We start from the raw sequence: 22,189 nt of genomic DNA on the forward strand, positions 1-22,189 counted from the left end.
TTAATTTGCATTTCTCTAATCAACAGTGATTTAAAGCATTTTTCCCCATATGGCATAGATAGCTTTGATTACATTATCTGAAAACTGACTATTCATATCCTTTGACTATTTATTGATTGAGGAAAATGACCTGCTCTCATAAATTTGATTCATTTCTCTATATATTTGAGAAATTAGGCCTTTATCAGAGAAACTTACTGGAAAATCTTTTTCACAGTTATGATTACTAACTGTATTTCCCTCCATTCTATTTCCCCCTGTTTAGCCTACTCTCTTTCTCCTTTCACCTTGTTCATCCTCAAAAGTGTTTCTGATCTCTGCCTTCCCCAATCTACCCTCCCTTCTATTAGCCCCTCTCTTATCATCTTCCCCTCCTATGTTCCTGTAGGATAATAAATACATTTCTATACCCAACTGAGTGTGTATATTACTCCCTCTTTGAGCCAATTCCAATAAGAGTAAGGTTCAAGTTCTCCCACCTATCTTCCTCATCTTCCTCTACACTGTAACAGCTCTTTTGTGCCTCTTTTATGTGAGATAATTTACCCCATTCTACTCTCCATTTCTCCTTCTCACAGTGTATTCCTCTTTCTTATCCCTTAGTTAAAAAAAATAAAATAAAAAAAAATTATACTCAACTCACACTGTGCCCTCTGTCTATGTATATTTCTTCTAACTGCCCTAATAATGATAAAAGCTGTTAGGATGTATCACCTTCCCATGTAGGAATGTAAACAGTTTAACCTTATTCAATAACTTAGGTGGGCAGCTAGGTGGCGCAGTGGATAGAGCACCAGCCCTGTACTCAGGAGGACCTGAGTTCAAATTCGGCCTCAGAAACTTGACACTTACTAGCTGTGTGACCCTGGACAAATCACTTAATCCCAATTGCTTTAAAATAAATAAATAAATAGATAGATAGATAGATAGATAGATAGATAGATAGATAAATAAATAAATAAATAGATGACTTTGGATTTCTCTCTCCTGTTTACGTTTTTATACTTCTCTTGAGTCTTGTATCTGAAAGTCAAATTTTCTATTTAGCTCTGGTCTTTTCATCAGGGATGCTTGAAAGTCCTCTGTTTCACCGAATATCCATTTTTCCCCTCTGAAGGATTATACTCAATTTTGCTAAGTAGATGATTTTTGGTTGCTCCTTTGCCCTCCAGAATATTATATTCCAAGCCCTCAGATCTTGAATGTAGACGCTGCTAAAATTGTGTTATCTTGACTATGGCTTCATGATATTTAAATTGTTCCTTTCTGGCTGCTTGTAGCATTTTCTCCTTGACCTGGGAGTTCTAGAATTTGTCTATAATATTCCTGGGAGTTTTCATTTTGGAATCTCTTTCAGAAGGTGACTGGTGGATTCTTTCAATTTCTGTTTTCCCCTTTGGTTCTAGAATATCGGGGGGGGGGGGGTTTCCTTGAAAATTTCTTGGAAGATGATACCTAGGGTTTTGGGGTTTTTTCTTTTTGTTTGTTTGTTTTTTAGCATGGCTTTCAAGCAGTCTAAGCATTCTTAAATAATCTCTCTTGAATTTATTTTTCAAGCTGTTTTTTTTTTTCCAACGAGTTAATTCTTTAGTTTTTTTTTTATTGTTTCTTGATGACTCATGGTGTCATTAGCTTCCATTTGCCCAATTCTATTTTTTAAGGAATTATTTTCTTCAGTGAGATTTTATCTCCTTTTCCATTTTTGTTTTTAAGGAGTATTTTTCTCTTCAGTGAATTTTTGTACATCTTTTTTCCATGTGGCCAATTCTCTTACGCAAATTTTTATATATCTTTTTTTCCATTTGGCCAATTCCACTTTTTAAAGTGTTCTTTTCTTCATCAGAATTTTGTGTCTCTTTTACCATTTGGCCGATTCTGTTTTTTAAGGTGTTATTTTCTTCAGTGGTTTTGTGTGTGTGTGTGTGTGTGTGTGTGGGCACCTCCTTTACCAAGCTATTAACTCTTTTTTCATGATTTTCTTGTATCACTCATTTCTTGCCCCATTTTTTTCCTCCACCTCTCTTATTTGATTTTGAAAATATCCCTTTTGAGTTCTTCCAGGAATTCTTTGGGGGCCTGAAGTCAATTTACACTTTTGAGGCTTTGGATATAGTAGTTTTGAATTTCTTGTCCTCTTCTGAGTTTGTGTTTTCATCTTCCATGTCATCATAGTAACTTTCTATGGTTAAGATCTATTTTTGTTGTTTGCTCATTTTTCTAGGCTATTTCTTGACTTTTAACTTTATATTATTAAAGTTGGGCTCTGTTCCTGGGGTTGAAGCGGCACTATCCCAAGCTTCAGGTTTTCTGTACAATTGTTTTCAGAGCTAGCAACTCTGCTGGCCTGTGTTCTCGACTGTGAATGACCACAAGCATTCTTTTCTGCCCTGGAACTGTGACTAGGATCCCCACTCTCCTGTGGTCACAAGCTGTGGTGTGCTAAATGCTCCTCCACATCCAGGGATTGGGACCAAGATCCGTGTCTGGGTAATGCAACAGAATCCTGTGCCCAGTGCCAGGAAAGGGGCCTCTGTAATCTCCTTCTGACCACTTGTTGGGCCCCTTTACCATCTGTGGGATAAGAGCTCTAGAAGCTGCCGCTGCTGTCCACACACTATTTCATTTCTGAACACTTTTCAGAACTATTAAGTTAAGCTAATGACTCATTTCTTGGTTTCTTGTCACCTAATTCTGCTAGGATATACTTTATTATTAGTATTTATGAAAAGCATCCCTAATATATAGCATTAACCAATTCATATATCTTTTTTAAAAATGTAATTTCAAGTGATTTGGATTGACATAAAAATATTTTCCTGGTAAAAATTGAACCTTAATGAATTCTTAGTGTATGAAAACCCAAGAATTTAATTACTGCAAACACAACATTCAAAAAATTAGTTACATGAAATCCTAAATGTGCCACCTGCTCCCAAAATGGGAGCTAAAATTAACCTGCTACATAAACAGCAAACACAATGAAATTTTAATATGAAGTATAAAATTTCCTTAATTTGCCCCCAAAAAACGATGACTCATAAGAATTACTTGCAAATATATTACATTAAACTGTAATCATATCTTAATAATATCTTAAACAATTATACTAATCAAGTTTTCTCTGAGAACAAAAATATGGACCAGCACAAAATTGAAACAACATCAAAAATGAAAGGGACTTTAATGGTTATCTAGTCCAATTCCCTCATTTTACAATTGAGTAAATTGAAGTCCAAAGAGATACCCAGAAACACAACCAATTCCTTCTTCTTCACGAGGCTCCCACAGGCTCTAGGGACATAACAGTGGCAAACCCTGCTCACACTTGCTGCTAAGTGAGGTTCTCCTCTGGGACGACACATTCTCCTATCTCCTTGTTAGGATGCCATACCACCAGGATCTGTTCCCTATTCTATGCTTGGCTCCTGGGTTTCCTAATGCCCTGAGATATACCACCTCCTGATCACTCTCCTGCTAGAGAGAGTCCATGGTTCCAGAGACCCAAGTATATACCCATTTCTTACCACATAGTTGGGCTTTTAGAGGCACAGAAACACAAGGTAACAAGCATTATATGAAGTGCTTCCTGTATACCTAGCAATAAGCTAAGCATCAAGGATGTAAAGAAAGGCTAACCATTGAGCCCTGCTCGTATTTCCTGCCAAGTCCTAAAGGGAATCCCCCTCATTACCAGGAGTCTCTGAACCTTCTAATCACCTGAATTCATCACAGGACATACTCCAATCCATTGATACTTTATCTGGAATCTCTAATGGTTAACATACTCTCACTGCCTCTCCCTGTGAACTCACAATATCTATAGAGCTCCCTCTCTCCAAATCCAGTTGTCTGCACCATCATTCCTACCCCCTTACTCTTACTAGGCTGTCTAACTACAGACCTACCCCCTCCAATCTACTGTGTACTCTGAAATTCTTGGGGGGGGGGTATGTATCTTAACTAAATTCCTCTCATTTTAGACCTCTTCCTTTCTACATCCTCCCAGCTTCTTGTAATCCCCAAGTCCTAGTACCTCTAGATGACAATGCATCCCTAGACATCTTTTCCAGTACTACCTTATCTCACACCGCTGAACTTATTAGTCCCACTATGTGAGTGGGAATATTCCTTGCTTACCTTTACTATTTCCCTCTCTTGGTTCTCCTCCTCCTTTTCTGACTTGCTAGATCATTAACCGTAACACACCTAGTACTTTGGAGGTTGATACTCCAAGCCCTTTTTTGCTTCTCTATTCTCTCTTGTTGAACTCACTAGCTTCCAACTATTCAGTTATAATCTCTATATAGATGACTTCTAGATATGCAGAGCCAAACCTAGTCTTTCTCCCAAGTTCTACTTTTGAATCATCAACTGCTTATTGGATATTTAAAACTAAATGTTCCCTACACATCTCAAATTCAAGATGTCTAAAACAGAACATCTCATATTTCCCCCTAAAACTACCTCTCTTTTGAATTCCCCTCTTATTGTTCAGTGCACCATCATTCTTCCAATTACCTAAGTTCTCAACTTTGATATCATCTTCTACGCCTCACTTGTATTCACCCAACATAGCTAATCAGTTGCCAAATCTTGGGTATTTTTTCTATCTCCAAGACATCTCGCATATATGTTGTCTTCTCTTGACTCACACAGCTACTAATTTAGGAAACTAATTTAGGTCCTCATCAACTTTCTACTTAAAACTACCTATTTGGTTCCCTGGACTCGAATATCTCACCACTCCAATCCATTTTCCACATCGGCTGGTGAAATAATTTTTCCAAAAGCAGTTTTTATCCTATCACTCCCTTACTTAATAAATTTAAATTACTTCCATGACTACAGAGGGTTAATGATGAAACATTCTATCTATCTCTTGGCAGAGGTACAGAATACAACAAACATTTGCTGGACTGGGAATTTGTTTTGCTTCACGATGCATATTTCTTACAAGGGCTTGGTTCTCCTTTTTCTCTTTACTCCAATAGGAGGATGAATTGAAAGAGAAAGGGTTGGGTTATACCTGTCCCCCGTAAAAGAAAGTAGAAAGAAAGAAAAGAGGATCTTTGAAGCATCTTTAAAAAAAAAAAACATCAGCTAAAACAATCACAAACAAGTAGGATAGCTTTTAATGCTATATGCTGTATTTATTATGTAATCACATAATTAAAAGAAAAACAAGTTGCACATAACAGAACCATGGTTTCATACATAATCTGTTTCTTCTGTTCTATGCATAGAAATGCCCATTTTATTTAGTATTTATTAAGTTCAGAATAAAAATAATTAAAAATCAAATGTTACTTTCAGAAGGAGACCCTTCCAGAGCTGGGAATCAGGTAGCTGCTAGTATCTTCCCTTCTAAAGTTTCCTAAGCTCACCATGGGGTCAACAACTAGAAGCAAACTACAAGTGGTGGCTGCCTGCCAACCTGGGGAGGCCACTGGCTCTCTGGGAAATACTGTGATAACCTACTAAGGAGATCAGCCTGCCGAGAAGGGAAGTGGCAATGTCAAGTTTGTGTTTCAGGAATATCAACTGGACAACTAAGTGGAAGATGGACTGAAGAGGGGTAAGACTAGAGGAAGGGAGACCAATGAAGAGGCTAATGCAGTAGTTGAGGTAAAGGTGGTAAAGACTTTAACTAGAGGGGCAGCTGACTTAGTGGAAAGGAGGACTGAATGTAAGATTTTCTGTAGGTAGGTAGGTAGGAATGAGCAAATATCTGGTTATAAGAGCAGGAGAGTAAAGGGCTGAGGATAACCTCAAGGCTATGAATCTGGGAGACCAGATGGCAGTGCCCTCAAGAGAAATAGTTCAGTTAAGAGAAGGGGAGAATTTGGGGGCTGGGGAAAGGAATTCTGTTTTAGACATGTTGAGTTTAAGATGTCCAAGTCAAGATGTCTAAGAGGTAGTTGGTGGTACAGGACTACAGCTTAGAAGAGAGATGAAGAAAGATGCCCTCTGTCCAAAACTACTTTGTATTTACTTTGTGATTATTCCATATATACTTATTATGTACATACATAGGTACATATTGTCTCTCTTGACAGAATGTAATTTTCTTGAGAGCAGTATCTGTCACTTTTTTTTGTCACTGCATCTCCAGAATCTAGTACCTAGTAGGAAGTTTAAAATGTCTTTTGAAGGGTTGATACAGCAGCCATCTACACAGAAATAACAACAGAGCTCATGGAAGCTGACAAGGTTACTGGAAGTATGGAGGGCAAAAAGCAAAGGTTTCAGGATAGAGGCCTGTAATACATATGTTATCAGAACATGGAAGCAAATAAGACTGAAAAGGAACTGAGGAAGATGAAGATAGAATAGGGTCACAAAAACCTAGAGAAGAAAGAATACTCAGGGCAAGGGGACTATTAGCAGTGTTAAAGGTACAGAAAGGTCAAGAAGGACAAGCACTAAGAAAAGGGCATTGAATCTAGCAATTAAGAGATGATTGATCCTGGAGAAAACTTTAAATCACAATAATTATAATGTCTGCCCTTTGTAAGAGGGCTTGAATGTCATGGTTTAGCCTTTCATTAAGTACACAAATTTAAACTTTTAACAATTAATGATCAATATTTTGTTTTTCTGTTCTTATTTTTTTCAGTTACTCCAGTTTCACATTATTAGAGAAGCACTCTCAATTCTGTTATTATATTTAAAGAGGCAAGTTCTTAGTTTTATCTCAAAAGTCACTCCAAATCTTAAAAAAATTAATAAAGTTAAAATTCATATACACTTACAATTCAAAAACCATATAAAGCATTCCATCTGAGCTATATGTCTCCAATAGTTCCACAATATGTGGATGCTTCAGCATATGACAGATACTGGCTTCCCGTTTCAGATCTATAAGACAAACACACAAAAAGTTTCATTAGTTTTAAATGAACTGCGGCCCAAAGTGACTCATGAATAAATGGATGTGTTCTATGGCATCATGAAGATTTTTCTAACTAAATAACTCCCCTAAAAAACCTGCTATTTAACCCAACCTGAAATGTTTCCCCCTCTGAAATGTTTAGAACTATACTTTTCATACCTTCTACCACCTTAAATTCACAGACTATTTACAGTTAGCATATACTTAACTCTGGAATATTCACATCATATAAAAGGGAATTATGGATTGAATATGCAAACAAAATATCATTTACTTTTGAAAAACCTACAGCTACTTAGTTAAGTATCAGTCCTAGAATCTACACATCTTGCCCAAATTACTTCACTTTCTTTTCCTTGTCCTCCCTACCTAATGCCAAGAATGACAAAATTACCAAAACTGTCTGAACAGAAAGGAAAATAAGCATAGCACCTAATCAAAATCAGGCAAAACAAGAGTTGGCAGTAATATAAATTTTTTAAAGATTTTCAAAGTACCTCCTTTACTTATATAATTTTGATACCTTCTCATGTTACTGATGCTTAGTGACACCCGATTTAGTACTATTAAATCTTTAATGCTATTAAAAATCTTATAGATTAAAAAATAGAATCTTAAAAAATTTCACAGACCATAAGAGGACTACCAACATAAAGATATAAAGACATTCTCCTTTCTTCCTGGAAAAATTCTCCTGGAATGGATGGCACAGATGCTAAAACCAGCTGAACGATGGAGTCAGGTTTCTTGATCTGATGTTGAATACATGTATAAATATATGTATAAATGTATGTGTGTATGAATATATGCATGTAAATGTACACACACACACACACACACACACACACACACACACACACACACCCCTTTAAACTTAAAAAGTGAGAATCAAAGGAAGTCATCCTAAGCTGCTAGACACTATAATCAAGTTTTATTGTGGCTAATAGTTAGACTTTCCCTAGTGTTTGTTAGATACCCAATAAATACCTGCTGGTTAGTTAAGCATCAGTTGTGAATTAAGTACTGTGTTAGGAGCCACAGATAAAGCCCTTGAGGAACCTATCATTTTACTGGAAAGACAAATCTTAAATACAAGATACTAGAAAATAAAGCATCATAAAACCAAGCATCAAATTATACATTTCAGATTACTAATGCTATAGGAAACCAAAGAAAGGGCATTATTTGGTTTCACCTTATTTAATCCTGTAATTTATCCTTTGCTTTTGTACTGCATTTGTAAAACTCAGTTAAGGTTTAGGTTGACTATAGAAGTGGTTTCCAATTTTCATTCTTTAACACATGAGAGTAATTCCAGACACTTCTAGCCTAAGACTCTTAAATGTTTTCAAAACAAAATGGGACTTAATTCTAATTAATTTTAAAATTAATGTACATCTTGTTGTTGGTCATCTCATAAAATGTTGTAACTAAACTTGAGTGCCTTTTCTCATTTTTTGCTATGTCAGAAGATAGTGAAAACAGTCCTACACTGAGCTTGGGTGGAACACAATTTATTTCTCTTCTCCTCTGGTCTAGTCTTCCTTCTTATTTAAAAATTCACAATTCTAGCCATATTGTGCTCTTAGAAAAGCAAGAATGACAAAGCAAAATCAACACTGAAAAAGCAAAATCAACATTGGAATTGCAGTCGTCTGAAACAAAAGGCTATAAAATAACTATATTCCAAGTAGTAGCACGACCAAAACCTAGGACAGAAACAAGTACAACGTGGGTTCTCATTATTTGTTAACAGAGAGCCTTTACATAGCAAGAATGATGCTCCAAAGTGGCTAGCACAATCAGGAAGACCCTCAGGTCTAACACTAAGGACATACTGTAGAAAAATTAGTTATGTATCGTTCTCTCAGTTTATATTCCAACTAGGCTATTAGCTAATATGAGTTTCTTATTTGTTCTATGGATTTCTATAATCTATATCCTTTAGAACTAAGAGACAAGTTTTAGGAAAAAAAATGAAAAATATTAAATATAGATTCAAGTAATCTCACAATTGGAAGGGACCTTGGAGGCTACTTGTCTGCCATCCCATCTAATACAGGAATTACCACCTCTGCAGCATCCCCACCAAGTGATCTGATACTCAGCTCAAAAACTTTCCTTGAGGGAGAATTCACAACCTCACAAAGGCAGCCATCCATTCCATTTTCAAACAGCTCTTCATTCTAGGACTATGGTGTAATTTTCAGGTAGCTACTTAAACTATGTGAATGACCAATCACCTATTTGTAAAACTAGGGGAGTCTGAACACAGTGATTAATTTCTAGTGGCAGCCTTTCATCTCTTATTCTACTAATTTCCTTTCAAACACTGCCCCTTTCTACATGGTCTCTTCTCTCCACTTGAATGTCCTGATAGCCTACTTCTTAAATAAGGACTGTCAATACCTGTGTGACCTTGGGAAAGTCAATTAAGCTCTCAGGGCCCGAGTTTCCTCACTTGTAAAATGAGTGGGTTGTACATCTAGTCATCTAAGGCAAAGGCGTCAAACTCTCTCCCCAGCGGCAAGAACCATATTAAAATAGAGTTGGAAAATCTTTTAACAAAAAAAATACAATAAAACATAGATAACATTACATTTCAAAACTACATCAAAACTAAAACACAGAGATCCTTTTATATATGGATTAGTGGCTCCAGTTTCTATTTGAATTTAACACTGCTGGAGTGGCAACTCTTGCTGCAAAGAATCTAGCGTTAAAGAATACAAGAAGGAAAAGAGAAAGGAACACTGGCTCTAGAGGCAGAAACCTCAGTTCAAATCCTTGAATTGCGCACGTGAGACTTTGGGCCAGTCACTTCACTTCTCTGGTACTCAGTAGCCTCATACATAAAACAAAGAGGTTGGACTAAATGATCTCTGAAATCTCTCCCACCTCTCAATCTATGATTCTATGGAAGAAAATAAGAGATATTGCATAGAAACAAGAATGTGTAAAAAGTACAATAAAACGTCTAGGTGTGTCTGTCTATTCATGTCCACTGCCTCTACTCCTATTCACAGGCTGCTGAATAACCATGGAGAAAATCACAAAACAGCGCTGATTGGATCTACTACAAATTTATGTCACATAATCTCAACTGGGCCTCACTGCAAAAAGACAATCCTTTTACATCTTCCCTATCTGTTTGCAATCAGATTCACCACAGTGGCTTTTCCTAACCTCTTCATTCCGCCTCAAACCTCCCACAGCTACTCTTTCCCCTACCCTCTTAGATGAGAATCTTGCCTATTTAATAGAAAAAACCGAGGCTCTTCACCAAGAATATGCTCCCTTCTCCCTTCCTCCTCAGTTCACATCAATCAGATGTCTTTCACCACTTTCTCCTTTACCCCTGTCTCACATGAAGAAATGGCCCTTCTCCCTGACAAGGCAAATCTATCTCTATGTACCCTTGATCCCATTCTATCTCCTCTTCCCCAGAACATTGCCCTTTTTATTATCCCAATTCCCTCACTAATTTTCAAGCACCTTGCTGCTTAGAAACATGCTCATGTTCCTCTCATCCTCAAAAAAAAAATCTTTTTTTGGTCCATCCATCTTCTCTCTTCCCTTTTGTGGCTAAACTCTGAAAAAGACATCTACAATCAATGACTCCACTTCTTTTCCTCTCAATGTCTTAACTCTCTGCAGTATTACTTCCAACTTCATTATTCAAGTGAAGTTGCTCTCTCCAAAGTTATTAGAGGAAGCTAGTTGTACAGTGGATACAATGATGAACCTAAAGTCAGGAAGACGTCATCTCAGTCCCCAAGAAGTCACTTAAACTCTACCTCAGTTTCCTTATCTGTAAAATGAAGATAATAAGAGCATATATAATTATATAATAATGTATTATACTATACTTAATTTATGAGAATTATTAAAACAATTGTTTTATTATAATTATATTATGATGTTATATGCTAATATCTGTTATAAACATAACAGATATTAGTATATAATCATATGTATTATACATCATAATATATATTATCACAACACCCTCACCTAGGGTTATTGTAAGGATAAAATGAGATATTTGTAAAAATTATTTGGAAAACTTAAAGTGCTATCATTATTATTATTATTATTATTATTATTATTATTACCCCCCAATGACCTTTATAGGTTTTCATGATATTGTACTCTTTGGGTTCCCCCCCTGCCTACTGGACAGCTCCTCTTCTGCTGGATCTTCATCCAGATTGTACCACTAACCAAGAGCGTCCCCCATGGCTCTGTCCTGGGTCTGCTTCTCTTTTCCCTCTATATTATCTCGTCAGCTCCCATGGGTGCAATTTATCATCTTTGTACAGATAATTCTCTTATTTGTTTATCCAACCCTAACTACTGTCCTGACTTCCAATCTCCCATCTCCAACTGCCCAAAGGACATCCTGATCAGATGTCCCTTAGACATTATAAATGCAACATGTCCAAAATGGACTAATTATTCCCCTGCTACCCCCACCACCCAAAAAAGGGAAGTACCATTGTCCTCCCAGTCACTCAGGAATCATCCTTGACTCCCCTCTCTCACCTTTTATATTCAATCTGTTGACAAGTCAAATCCAGCCATTCTTCGGTACATCTCTCATATATTTTCCCTTCTCTTCTAACATGGCCTCCACCCTGTCCTCATTATCTCAAACCCTGATCTATTCTAATAGCCTACTGGTCGATCACTCCCCACTCCAGTCTATCCTCTATTCAGTTGTCAAACTTATCTTCCTAAAGCACAAGTCTGACCATGTCACTCCACCATTCAATAAACTCCAGTGGCTCCCTATTAACCTCTAAAACCAAAAATACAATCCCCTGCTTTAAAACCTGAACTCTTCTGAATCATCTTACACTTTACTCCCTTGTATGAACTCTGTGTTCTAGTGACATAGGTCTCACCATTCCTCCAACACAAAACCCCATCTCCCAACTCTCTCCCTCTTTTGGCTGCTTCCATACCCAGAATGTTCTCCCTCCTTGTCTCTGCCTCCTGGCTTCACTGGTCTCCAAGTCTCGACTAAAATCTCACCTTCAAAATTCCAATCTTTGAAAATATTTGTTGGAAGTACCAGAAATGAAACTTCTGCATCTGGGAGCCAAGATGGCGGAGTAAAAAGGTAGTCGCTCTCACCCTCCCCTATCAACCTCTGAAAACCCAGAAAATATCACCCCAGAAAAAACCCTGGAACAGCTGAACCAGAAGAAAGACAGGGTACAGCAGTACAGTAGCCCAGGTAGCTAGAGGGATTAATGGGAAAGGCCCCTCTTATCCTGGGGGAAGGGGAGCAGTACAAAACAAGAGTCACTCAGCCAGCTGGCGGAAAGACCCATTTTAGCACACCAGGAGGAGATTCTGGTGCCTCGGCATTCTACAGCAAACGGGTCTCCCAGTACCTCAGCAAAAATAAGGGAAGCAGCACTACAAAGGGCCCCGGGAGGATAAGCACCCGGCAGCATTCATCTGAAAGGAGCTGAAGAAAGCAACCTAGAGGTGCCAAAAAGTTACAGCCTTGTTGATTCCAGCCCAACACCAGGTAAGCTGTCAGAACCCTACAGCCTCCAACTGCCAACCAGGAGGAGATCCTGAAGCCCAGGTGGTCGAGCAGGCAAACACCAACAGCCGGACCTCCGAGTGCCTCAGTGAGGGTGGGATAACTGGTGGGAACCAGCTCAGAAAACCACCAGGTGCCTCGGCATTCTAAAGTAAAGAAGTCTTCCAGTGCCTCAACAGAACTAAGGGAGGCAGCACTGCAAGGGACCCCAGGCAGATAAACACCTGGTAGTATTTATCTAAAAGGAGCTAAACAAAGCTAAAGGAAAGGTAAAACAGGAAACCTAGATTTACCCGAAAGTCCCAGCCTTGCTGATTACAGTCCAACACCAGATAAGGTGCCAGAAACCTACAGCCTCCATTTGCCAAAATAAGAGGCCTCAGTACACAAAGCCAGTGACCAAGACCTAGGCTCCCAACACAAGAAGCTTGGGTCAGTGCCCTCTGCTCCACAACAGGAGAGCTTAATCTCTTTAAAGGCCAGGGAATACAGAAGCACCTTGAGTAAAAAGAAATGCATGATAGATTCATATTATGAGAAGAGTGAAGATCAAGACAGAAATTCTGAAGAGGACAACACTGTCATCAAACCCACATCTGCAACATCAAAAGGAAATATGAACTGGTCTGATGCCCAAAAAGCCTTCTTAAAAGAACTCAAGAAGGATTTTAAAAGTCAAATGAGAGAGGTAGAGCAGTCCTTTAAAAGTACAATTGGCCAATTGGAAAAAAAGTACACTGAAGAAAATAAATCCCTTAAAAATACAATTGACCAACTGGAGAAGAAAGTACAAAATCTAACAGAAAAAAACAATGTTAAAAATTAGAATTGAACAAATGGAAACTAATGACTCTATGAGAGAGCAAGAATCAGTCAAACAGAAACAAAAAAATGAAAAAATAGATGAAAACATAAAATACCTCATGGGTAAACAGCTGACCTGGAAAACTGATCCAGGAGAGGCGATTTAAAAATTATAGGCCTACCTGAAAGTCAAGATGAAAAAAACAGCCTGGACAATATCCTTCAGGAAATTATAAAAGAAAACTGCCCTGAACTCCTAGAACCTAAAGGTAAAATAACTATAGAAAGAATCCACTGCTCCCTGCCTGAAAGAGATCCCAAATTGAAAATGCCAAGGAATATAATAGCTAAATTCCAAAATTACCAGATTAAAGAGAAATTACTGCAAGCAGCTAGAACGAAACAATTTAAATATCATGGAACCACAGTCAGGATTACACAGGACCTTGCAGCCTATACATTAAAAGAGTGTAGGGCATGGAACATGATATTCCGTAAGGCAAAGGAGCTTCGAATGCAGCCAAGGATTAACTACCCAGCAAAAATGAGCATGATTTTTCAGGGAAGGAGATGGATATTCAACGAAATAGGGGACTTCCAAATGCTCCTGATGAAAGGCCAGAGCTCAACAAAAAATTTGGTCTTCAAGTACAAGATTCAAGAGAGACATAAAAAGTTAAACGGGACAGAAAGATACAATATGTTGTTAATAAGGGCAAAATGTTTACATCCCTGCAAGGGAAGATGACACTGGCAACTCTTGAGAACTGTATTGTTATTACACCATGTTAAAGGAGTACACATAAAGGGGGTGGAGGGGAAAGGGGAAAGAAAAGGGGGGGGGGATAGAAGGGAGGGAAGAAGCACTAAAGGTAGAGGGGAAGAAAAGGGAAAGGGATAATAGAAAGGAGATGGGACTGAAGGAGGGCGGCGGTCAAAAGCAAAACACTAGTGGGGGGGGAAGGAGAAAGGAAAAAGAAAAGCATAAACGGGGGAAAAGGATGGAGAAAAAGACAGATAGTAATCATAACTTTAAATGTGAATGGGATGAACTCTCCAATTAAACGGAAGCATATAGCAGATTGGATAAAAAATCATAATCCTACAGTATGTTGTTTACAGGAAACACATTTGAAAAAGAGCAACACACCCAGGGTAAAGGTAGAAGTTTGGAGCAAAATATATTATGCTTCAGCTGAAGTAAAAAAAAGCAGGGGTAACAATCCTGATCTCAGACAAAGCAAAAGCAAAAATAGATCTTATCAAAAGAGATAAGGAAGGAAACTACATCCTGCTAAAAGGCACCATAGGCCATGAAGTAATATCATTACTAAACATATATGCACCACATGCTGTAGCATCCAAATTCTTAGAGGAGAAGTTCAGGGAGTTACAGAAAGAAATAGACAGCAAAACTATATTAGTGGGGGACCTCAACCTCCCCTTCTCTGAACTAGATAAATCTAACCACAAAATAAACAAGAAGGAAGTTAAGGAGGTGAATAAAATATTAGACAAGTTAGGTATGATAGACCTCTGGAGAAAACTGACAGGGGATAGAAAGGAATATACTTTTTTCTTGGCAGTACATGGCACATACACAAAGATTGACCATGTACTATGGCATAAAAACCTCACAATCCAATGCAGAAAGGCAGAAATATTAAATGCATCCTTTTCAGATCATGATGCAATAAAAATTATATGTAATAAAGGGCCATGGAAAGAGACTAAAAAATAATTGGAAACTAAATAATCTAATCCTAAAAAATGATTGGGTCAAACAACAAATCATAGAAACAATCAATAATTTCATTCAAGACAATAACAATAATGAGACAACATACCAAAACTTATGGGATGCAGCAAAAGCAGTTCTTAGGAGAAGTTTTATATCTCTAAATGCTTACATGAATAAAACAGAAAAAGAGGAGATCAATGAATTGGGCATACAACTAAAAAAACTAGAAAAAGAACAAATTAAAAATCCTCAATTAAACACCAAATTAGAAATATTGAAAACCAAAGGAAAAATTAATAAAACTAAAATGAAGACAACTATTGAACTAATAAATAAAACTAAGAGCTGATTTTATGAAAAAACCAATAAAATAGCTAAACCTTTGGTTAATCAAATTAAAAAAAAAAGAAAGAAGAAAACCAAATTACTAGTATCAAGAATGAAAAGGGTGAAACTACCACCAAGGAAGAGGAAATTAAAACAACAATTAGGAATTATTTTGCCCAACTATATGCCAACAAATTTTACAATCTTAGTGAAATGGATATATATTTACAAAAATATAAATTGTCCGGATTAACAGAAGAGGAAGTAAAATACTTAAATAACCTCATCTCAGGAAAAGAAATTGAACAAACCATTGATGAACTCCTTAGGAAAAAATCTCCAGGGTCACATGGATTTACATGCGAATTCTATCAAACATTTAAAGAACAATTAATTCCAATACTATATAAACTATTTGGTAAAATAGGTAAAGAAGGAATCTTACCAAATTCTTTTTATGATACAAATATGGTGCTGATACCTAAACTGGGAAGAGTCAAAACAGAGAAAGAAAATTATAGACCAATTTCTCTAATGAATATAGATGCAAAAATTTTAAACAAAATATTAGCAAATAGATTACAGCAACTTATCACATGAATAATACACCATGACCAGGTAGGATTTATACCAGGAATGCAGGGCTGGTTCAATATAAGGAAAACTATCAGCATAATCCATCATCTCAACACCAAAACTAACAGAAACCACATGATCATCTCAGTAGACGCAGAAAAAGCTTTTGACAAAATACAACACCCATTCCTATTAAAAACACTAGAGAGCATAGGTATAAATGCAGTCTTCCTTAAAATAATAAATAGCATCTACCTAAAACCTTCAGCAAGTATCATATGTATTGGGGACAAGCTAGAAGCATTTTCAATAAGATTGGGGGTGAAACAAGGATGTCTATTGTCACCACTGTTGTTCAATATCGTACTGGAAACGTTAGCTTTAGCAATAAGAGAAGAAAAAGAAATTGAAGGTATTAAAATAGGCAAAGAAGAAACAAAGCTATCACTTTTTGCAGATGGCATGACGATATACTTAGAGAATCTAGAGAATCAAGTAAAAAACTACCTGAAATAACAGACATGACCTAGCCACTCCAGATCTTATATTGTATTATAAAGCAGCAATCATCAAAACTGCTTGGTACTGGCTAAGAAACAGAGTGGTAGATCAGTAGAACAGGTTAAGTATGCAAGACACAGTAGTTAATGACTGTAGTAATCTATTATTCGATAAACCCAAAGACCCCAGCTTCTGGAATAAGAACTCACTCTTTGACAAAAACTGCTGGGAAAACTGGAAAAGAGTATGGCAGAAACTAGGCATAGATCAAAATCTCACACCATATACCAATAAAGTCAAAATGGGTACATGATTTAGATATAAAGGCAAACTGAGAGAACAAGGAATAGTTTACCTATCAGATCTATGGAGAACAGAAGAATTCATGACCAAACAGGAGATAGAGAACATTACGAAAAGCAACACAGATAATTTTGATTACATTAAATTGAAAAGTTTTTGCACAAACAAAGCCAATGCAACTAAGATTAGAAGGAAGGCAGAACATTGGGAAAGAATTTTTACAACCAGTCTGTCTGATAAGGGCCTCATTTCTAAAATATATAGAGAATTAAGTCCAATTTATAAGAATACAAGCCATTCCCCAATTGATAAGTGGTCAAAGGATACGAACAGACAGTTCTCAGATGAAGAAATTAAAGCCATCTCTACTCTCATATGAAAAAATGCTCTAAATCACTATTGATTAGAGAAATGCAAATCAAAACAACTCTGAGGTACCACATCTCATCTATCAGAATGGCCAACATGACAAAACAGGAAAATGATAAATGTTGGAGAAGATGTGGGAAAACTGGAACACTAATGCATTGTTGGTGGAGTTGTGAAATGATCCAACCATTTTGGTGAGCAATTTGGAACTATGCCCAAAGGGCTATAAAAACATGCATACACTTTGATCCAGCAATAGCACTTCTAGGGCTATATCCCAGAGAGATCACACAAATGGGAAAAGGACCCACATGTACAAAAATATTCACAGCAGCTCTTTTTGTGGTGGCAAAGAATTGGAAATTGAGAGGATGCCCATCAATTGTGGAATGGCCGAGTAAGTTGTGGTATATGAATGAGATGGAATACTATTGTGCTATAAGAAATGATGAACAGACTGACTTCAGAAAAACCTGGAAAAACTTGTATGGTCTGACGCTGAGTGAAGTGAGCAGAACCAAGAGAACGTTGTACACAATAACAGCCACGTTGTACAATGACTAATATTGATACACTTAACCCTTCCTGGCAATACAAAGATCTAAGACATCTCCAAAAGTCTCATGGTGGAAAATGCTATCCACACCCAAAGAAAGAACTATGGAAGCTGAATTGTTATTTTTTTTCTCTTCTGTTGAGTTTTGTTTCCTCTTTCAGATGGTTTCTCCTATTGGTTTTAATTTCTACTTACAACATCACTAATGTGAAAATATGTTTAATATGAATGTAAATGTATAGCCTATATCAGATTGTGCACTGTCTTGGGGAGGGTGGTGGGGAGGAAGGGGGAGAAAAATTTTAAACTCAAAAGCATATGAGAGTGATTATTGATAAATCAAAATAAATTTTAAAAAATAAAATAAAATACAAAAAAAAAGAAAATATTTGTTGACTAATTTACATTATATCTTCTGGTGTCTGTTTTGGTTTGCATATTCCTCTAGAATACTGGACTTTTCAATATGAGAGATAATTTCCTTTACTGAGTCTTTCAGGAAATTTCTAGACTTCACTGTAATTTTAGTTATCAAAGAGTTAATCAATAACAAGTTTTGTTTACTTTGTGGAAGGTTCGAGTGGTTGTTGGGTAGTATCATGTGTCAAAACACAATGAATAAACAGATTGTTTTGCTTTTGTTTCTGTTTTAAAGAATAAAAGCATTAAAACACCTCTCTAGAATACTTTGGTCCCAAATCACTTTTCATCCATCTGCTCTTAAAAATTTCCCTTATATAAGATAGGGACAGTTTTACAATCTATCAAAGTCAAGAGTAAGATGTTGATTTTAAAGTTCCTTCAAAATGGAAAAAAACAAACAAACAAACAAATTTAGTGATAGTATTGTCATAATAATTCCTTACAACCATATAGGAGATTTTTAGCAATGTCAACACCAGGATCCAATATGATCTGATACTGTGACTTCATGAGCTGGGGGAAAGAAATGATAGAATAATAGATTTAAAGGTATATCAAATCTAAAAGGCCTAGTCTAACTTATTAATTTTATTGATGAGGAAACTGAGCCAGACATATAACATAAGTGAATAATCTAATGCTCCCAAAACTTGTTTGCTAGCTAATAACAGTAGATTTTTTTTTTAAATTTAAAGTACAATGCTACTCAGGGTTCTCTACTTTTCCCAGTTATTATGTTAAGAATTTTAAATTAAAAGGCCTTTTGAAAAGAGTAATAAAACTGACATGGTTGTGCTGGGTCTGCAAAGTAATATAATTACTAGGAACAAAACTAGGCAATCTGCAATGATGTTATATTGGTTCAATTTCCTTTTACAAGCACTTTAATTTTTGTTCTAATATTACTTTAAAAAATAAACTTTTAGAACAAAAATAATAAAAAATTTTAAAATAGATATGTTACTTTGAAATTATAGTACTTTCTGTTGCTCAATCATTTCCAAGATTTACTCATATAGACTGATATTCTAATTTAATAAATATCCAAAATAAAATGCAATTTGATCAACTATTAATGAAACATTTTAAAGTACTACTGCAATGTGTTTGCTTTTTTGGTTCTTATTTACAATACAAAAATGGACCATTTGAAATAATTCTGTTTTTAGTCTTTTTTCTTTTCTAGTATTTCTTCTTTTTCCATCTATCATGACTCATTAATGCCACTAATTATGATCCCTGCTGAGAGAAAATGCTGACTTCATAAAGATACAATGAATTTTCAGAAATAGAAAGAGTTTATGTGACCTTATTTTTTGTAGTCTGCTATATTCTCTGAAGCATTCACTTTAGGAAATGTCTTAAGATAAAAAGTAAGAGATGTTAATTTCCTCTTTTTTAATAGATGCTAAAACTTGTCAAAAGATTTTCCTTGATTTTTCTGATGCATTTAAAAAAATTTCTGATTTATAAACTTCTCAGTGTCTATAATATGCAAGGAATACAGAGTACATCACTCATCCTTTCTATTGAGACAAACAACATCATCTGTATTTAAAGTTTTTGCTTACAAGCAAGCGCCACCCTGAGAGTAATAATTTGCAGAAAATGTTTTTTGAATGATTGACTAGGTATGGTTTACTGCAATGTTGTGCAGTAAACACTGATGTTATAGGCATGAGGGATGGTAGAAAAGAATACAGTGAAGATAAGGACACTAAGATGCAAAGTAATACAAAGAAAATTCATTTGGCCGCTTGTTAATGGGAAACATACTTCTGGGAGGCTAGATGGTGACCCATGAACTACAGTAGTAGGGACAGTCATGTATATGTTTATCTCTAGAATCTGAGGCAACAGCCACCCCTGAGGTTCTCATCTTTGGGTGCAAGCTGAAGAATAGCTCAGAGGTTTTATTATTTGGATAGTGAACCACGCAATCTACCTAAATTTAGTATTATTTCTATATGCATTCTTTGCCTTTGTAAATATAAGGCAGAAAGTATATTCTTGATACTATAAGAAAACAGGGAAGATATTAAAATTGGGTAGCAGAATATGTATCCCAAAAGTCTTGGTGCCATTTTAAGCTACTGAAGGTTAATTATTTAAGCCAAAAAAAAAAAAGAAAAGAAAAGAAAAGAAAAAAAGAGAAAGAAAAAGCTGAAATTAAAGCAAAGGTTAATTAAGCTTCAATAGCTTAATTAATATATAAAATCCTGCTGTAGTTGTAGTAAGAGGATGAAAATCAGGTAACTTGGGATCTGGTACAGTTGACTGGTAATGAAGAGAATCAGGCAAGCTTAAGACCTAGGTGTTAAAAAGCTTACATGCCATCAGCAATTAGAGATAAATGAACTTTAGGAATGAAGAAAAGTCATTCTCAACTCTCCACCACCCATATTCAATCAGTTGTCAACTCTTGTCAATTCTACCTCTTTCTGAATATCTTTTACCAGGCACCTGCATGCTTTCTTTCTTTTTACTCAGACAGCCACCATCTAAAATCAGGTCCTCAAATCACCTCTCCTCTCAACCATTTGTCTCCCAGTCTCTTGCCTCTCCCCTTTCCAATCTTATCTTAACATTGCCCAATTGATAGTCCTGAAGCAAAGAAGATTCCATTTCTCTCTATAGCCAACTAGACATATATGAACTCCTCTAGTTGACATTCAAAGCCCTTCACAATCTGTTTCCAGGTTGTAATTCCAAGCTGATTTAATATTATTCCATATCATAACCTACCATCCAGCCCAACTGGCCTACTCTTAGTCTCCTATATATAATATTCCATTACTTGTCTCCCTGCTCAGGCACAGGCTGTCTCCTCATACCTAGAATGCTTCTTTTTTCCTCTCTTTGCCTCTTGGAACTCATACTAACTTCAAGGCTCACCTACTAGAAGAGGCCTTTCCCAATGCCCCGAAATATTAGTTCTCTCCCCAAAAATGCTTTGTGTATATTTCATATTATCTGAAAACATGTTTCTCCCTGGGAGAATACTTGTAAGGTAAAGAGTACTTTGTTACAATAGCATATTACCTGGTACACAGTAGATATTTAACAAATTGGGCAGCTAGGTGGCACAGAAGGCCCAAACTTAGGACTTCCTGAGTTTAAATCTAGACCATGGCATTTACTAGCTGTATGACCCTGGGCAAGTCACCTGACTATTTGCCTCAGTTTCCTCATCTGTACAATGAGGTGGAGAAGGAAATGGCAAACCATTCCAGTATTTGCCAAGATGAGGTCATAAAGAATAATACACTACTGAAATGACTGAAGAACAACAAAAATACTTAATAAATGTTTGCTGAAATTGAGAAAGCCCTGAGCCCAAAGGCAAGGCAAGATTACCTTGAAGAAGTTATGAAAAAGTTACTAACACAACCAAAGTTGAATTCTTTGCACATGACTGAAGTTATACACTACGAATAATCTTACAACATGTATGGAAAGGAATGGCAGAGGTAGAGATTGGAGGCAGGGAAAACTATTAGGATGCTAAGAATCTTAAGTGGATTCACAGGCTCTAGAATACTGAATTTGCAGAGCAAGGTGACGATGTCTCCCCTCAGAATTCTGAAGGGTTGGGTCAGAGGGATTTTTTCTAATGCCAGAATTCACCAGCTCCTATCACTATCCTTCTTCCATTATCAATTGATACGAATAAGTAAAGCCATACTCCACTAGCTGTACAAAAAAAGGGTATTTTCTATGCCAGTAAAATAAGATCGGTCTCTACAAAGCATTTCTCCACCAGTCTGATGCACTCACTCCAATTACAAGATGCACTCACTTCAATTACAAAGAAAAGGAGAAAGGGCTCAAAATTAGACAACACATGTGGCACAGTGGTAACTAAACTTCCAGGTCCTCCAAATCCTTGTCTCCCCTTGATGGGGTTTTCATGAAGTTCCCCTTAGGTAAGGTGCAGTTTTTCTGCTGAGCTCCTTAAAGTCATGTTTTTCCAAATAGAAGTTGTTTCTCCTCAGTGTGTCCAGTTGTCTCTCATTTAATCTTTCAATATTTGATTCCAAAGAAGACTGCTGGTTTTATACATGCCCCATAAAGCATGACAAAGTCTTCTTAACTAATCCAAAGGCATTTCCCATGCAACATCACTCCATTTTACTC

General features: G+C 36.5%; 1 protein-coding gene across 11 annotated transcripts in view; it reads right to left on the reverse strand.

Annotated features, from left to right (window-relative positions):
- Window positions 1-22,189, reverse strand: part of CASK (calcium/calmodulin dependent serine protein kinase) — a 395,225-nt gene that overhangs the window by 239,733 nt on the left and 133,303 nt on the right. For all 11 annotated transcript variants that reach the window (XM_027875619.1, XM_027875618.1, XM_027875615.1 and 8 more), the window contains one exon: window positions 6,753-6,858. In XM_027875619.1, the coding sequence (XP_027731420.1) occupies window positions 6,753-6,858 (106 nt within the window). The remainder of the gene's footprint in view (window positions 1-6,752; window positions 6,859-22,189) is intronic.

The sequence above is a fragment of the Vombatus ursinus genome, unplaced genomic scaffold, assembly GCF_900497805.2.
Source record: "Vombatus ursinus unplaced genomic scaffold, bare-nosed wombat genome assembly UNPS02014809.1, whole genome shotgun sequence".
NCBI classification, from domain to species: domain Eukaryota; kingdom Metazoa; phylum Chordata; class Mammalia; order Diprotodontia; family Vombatidae; genus Vombatus; species Vombatus ursinus.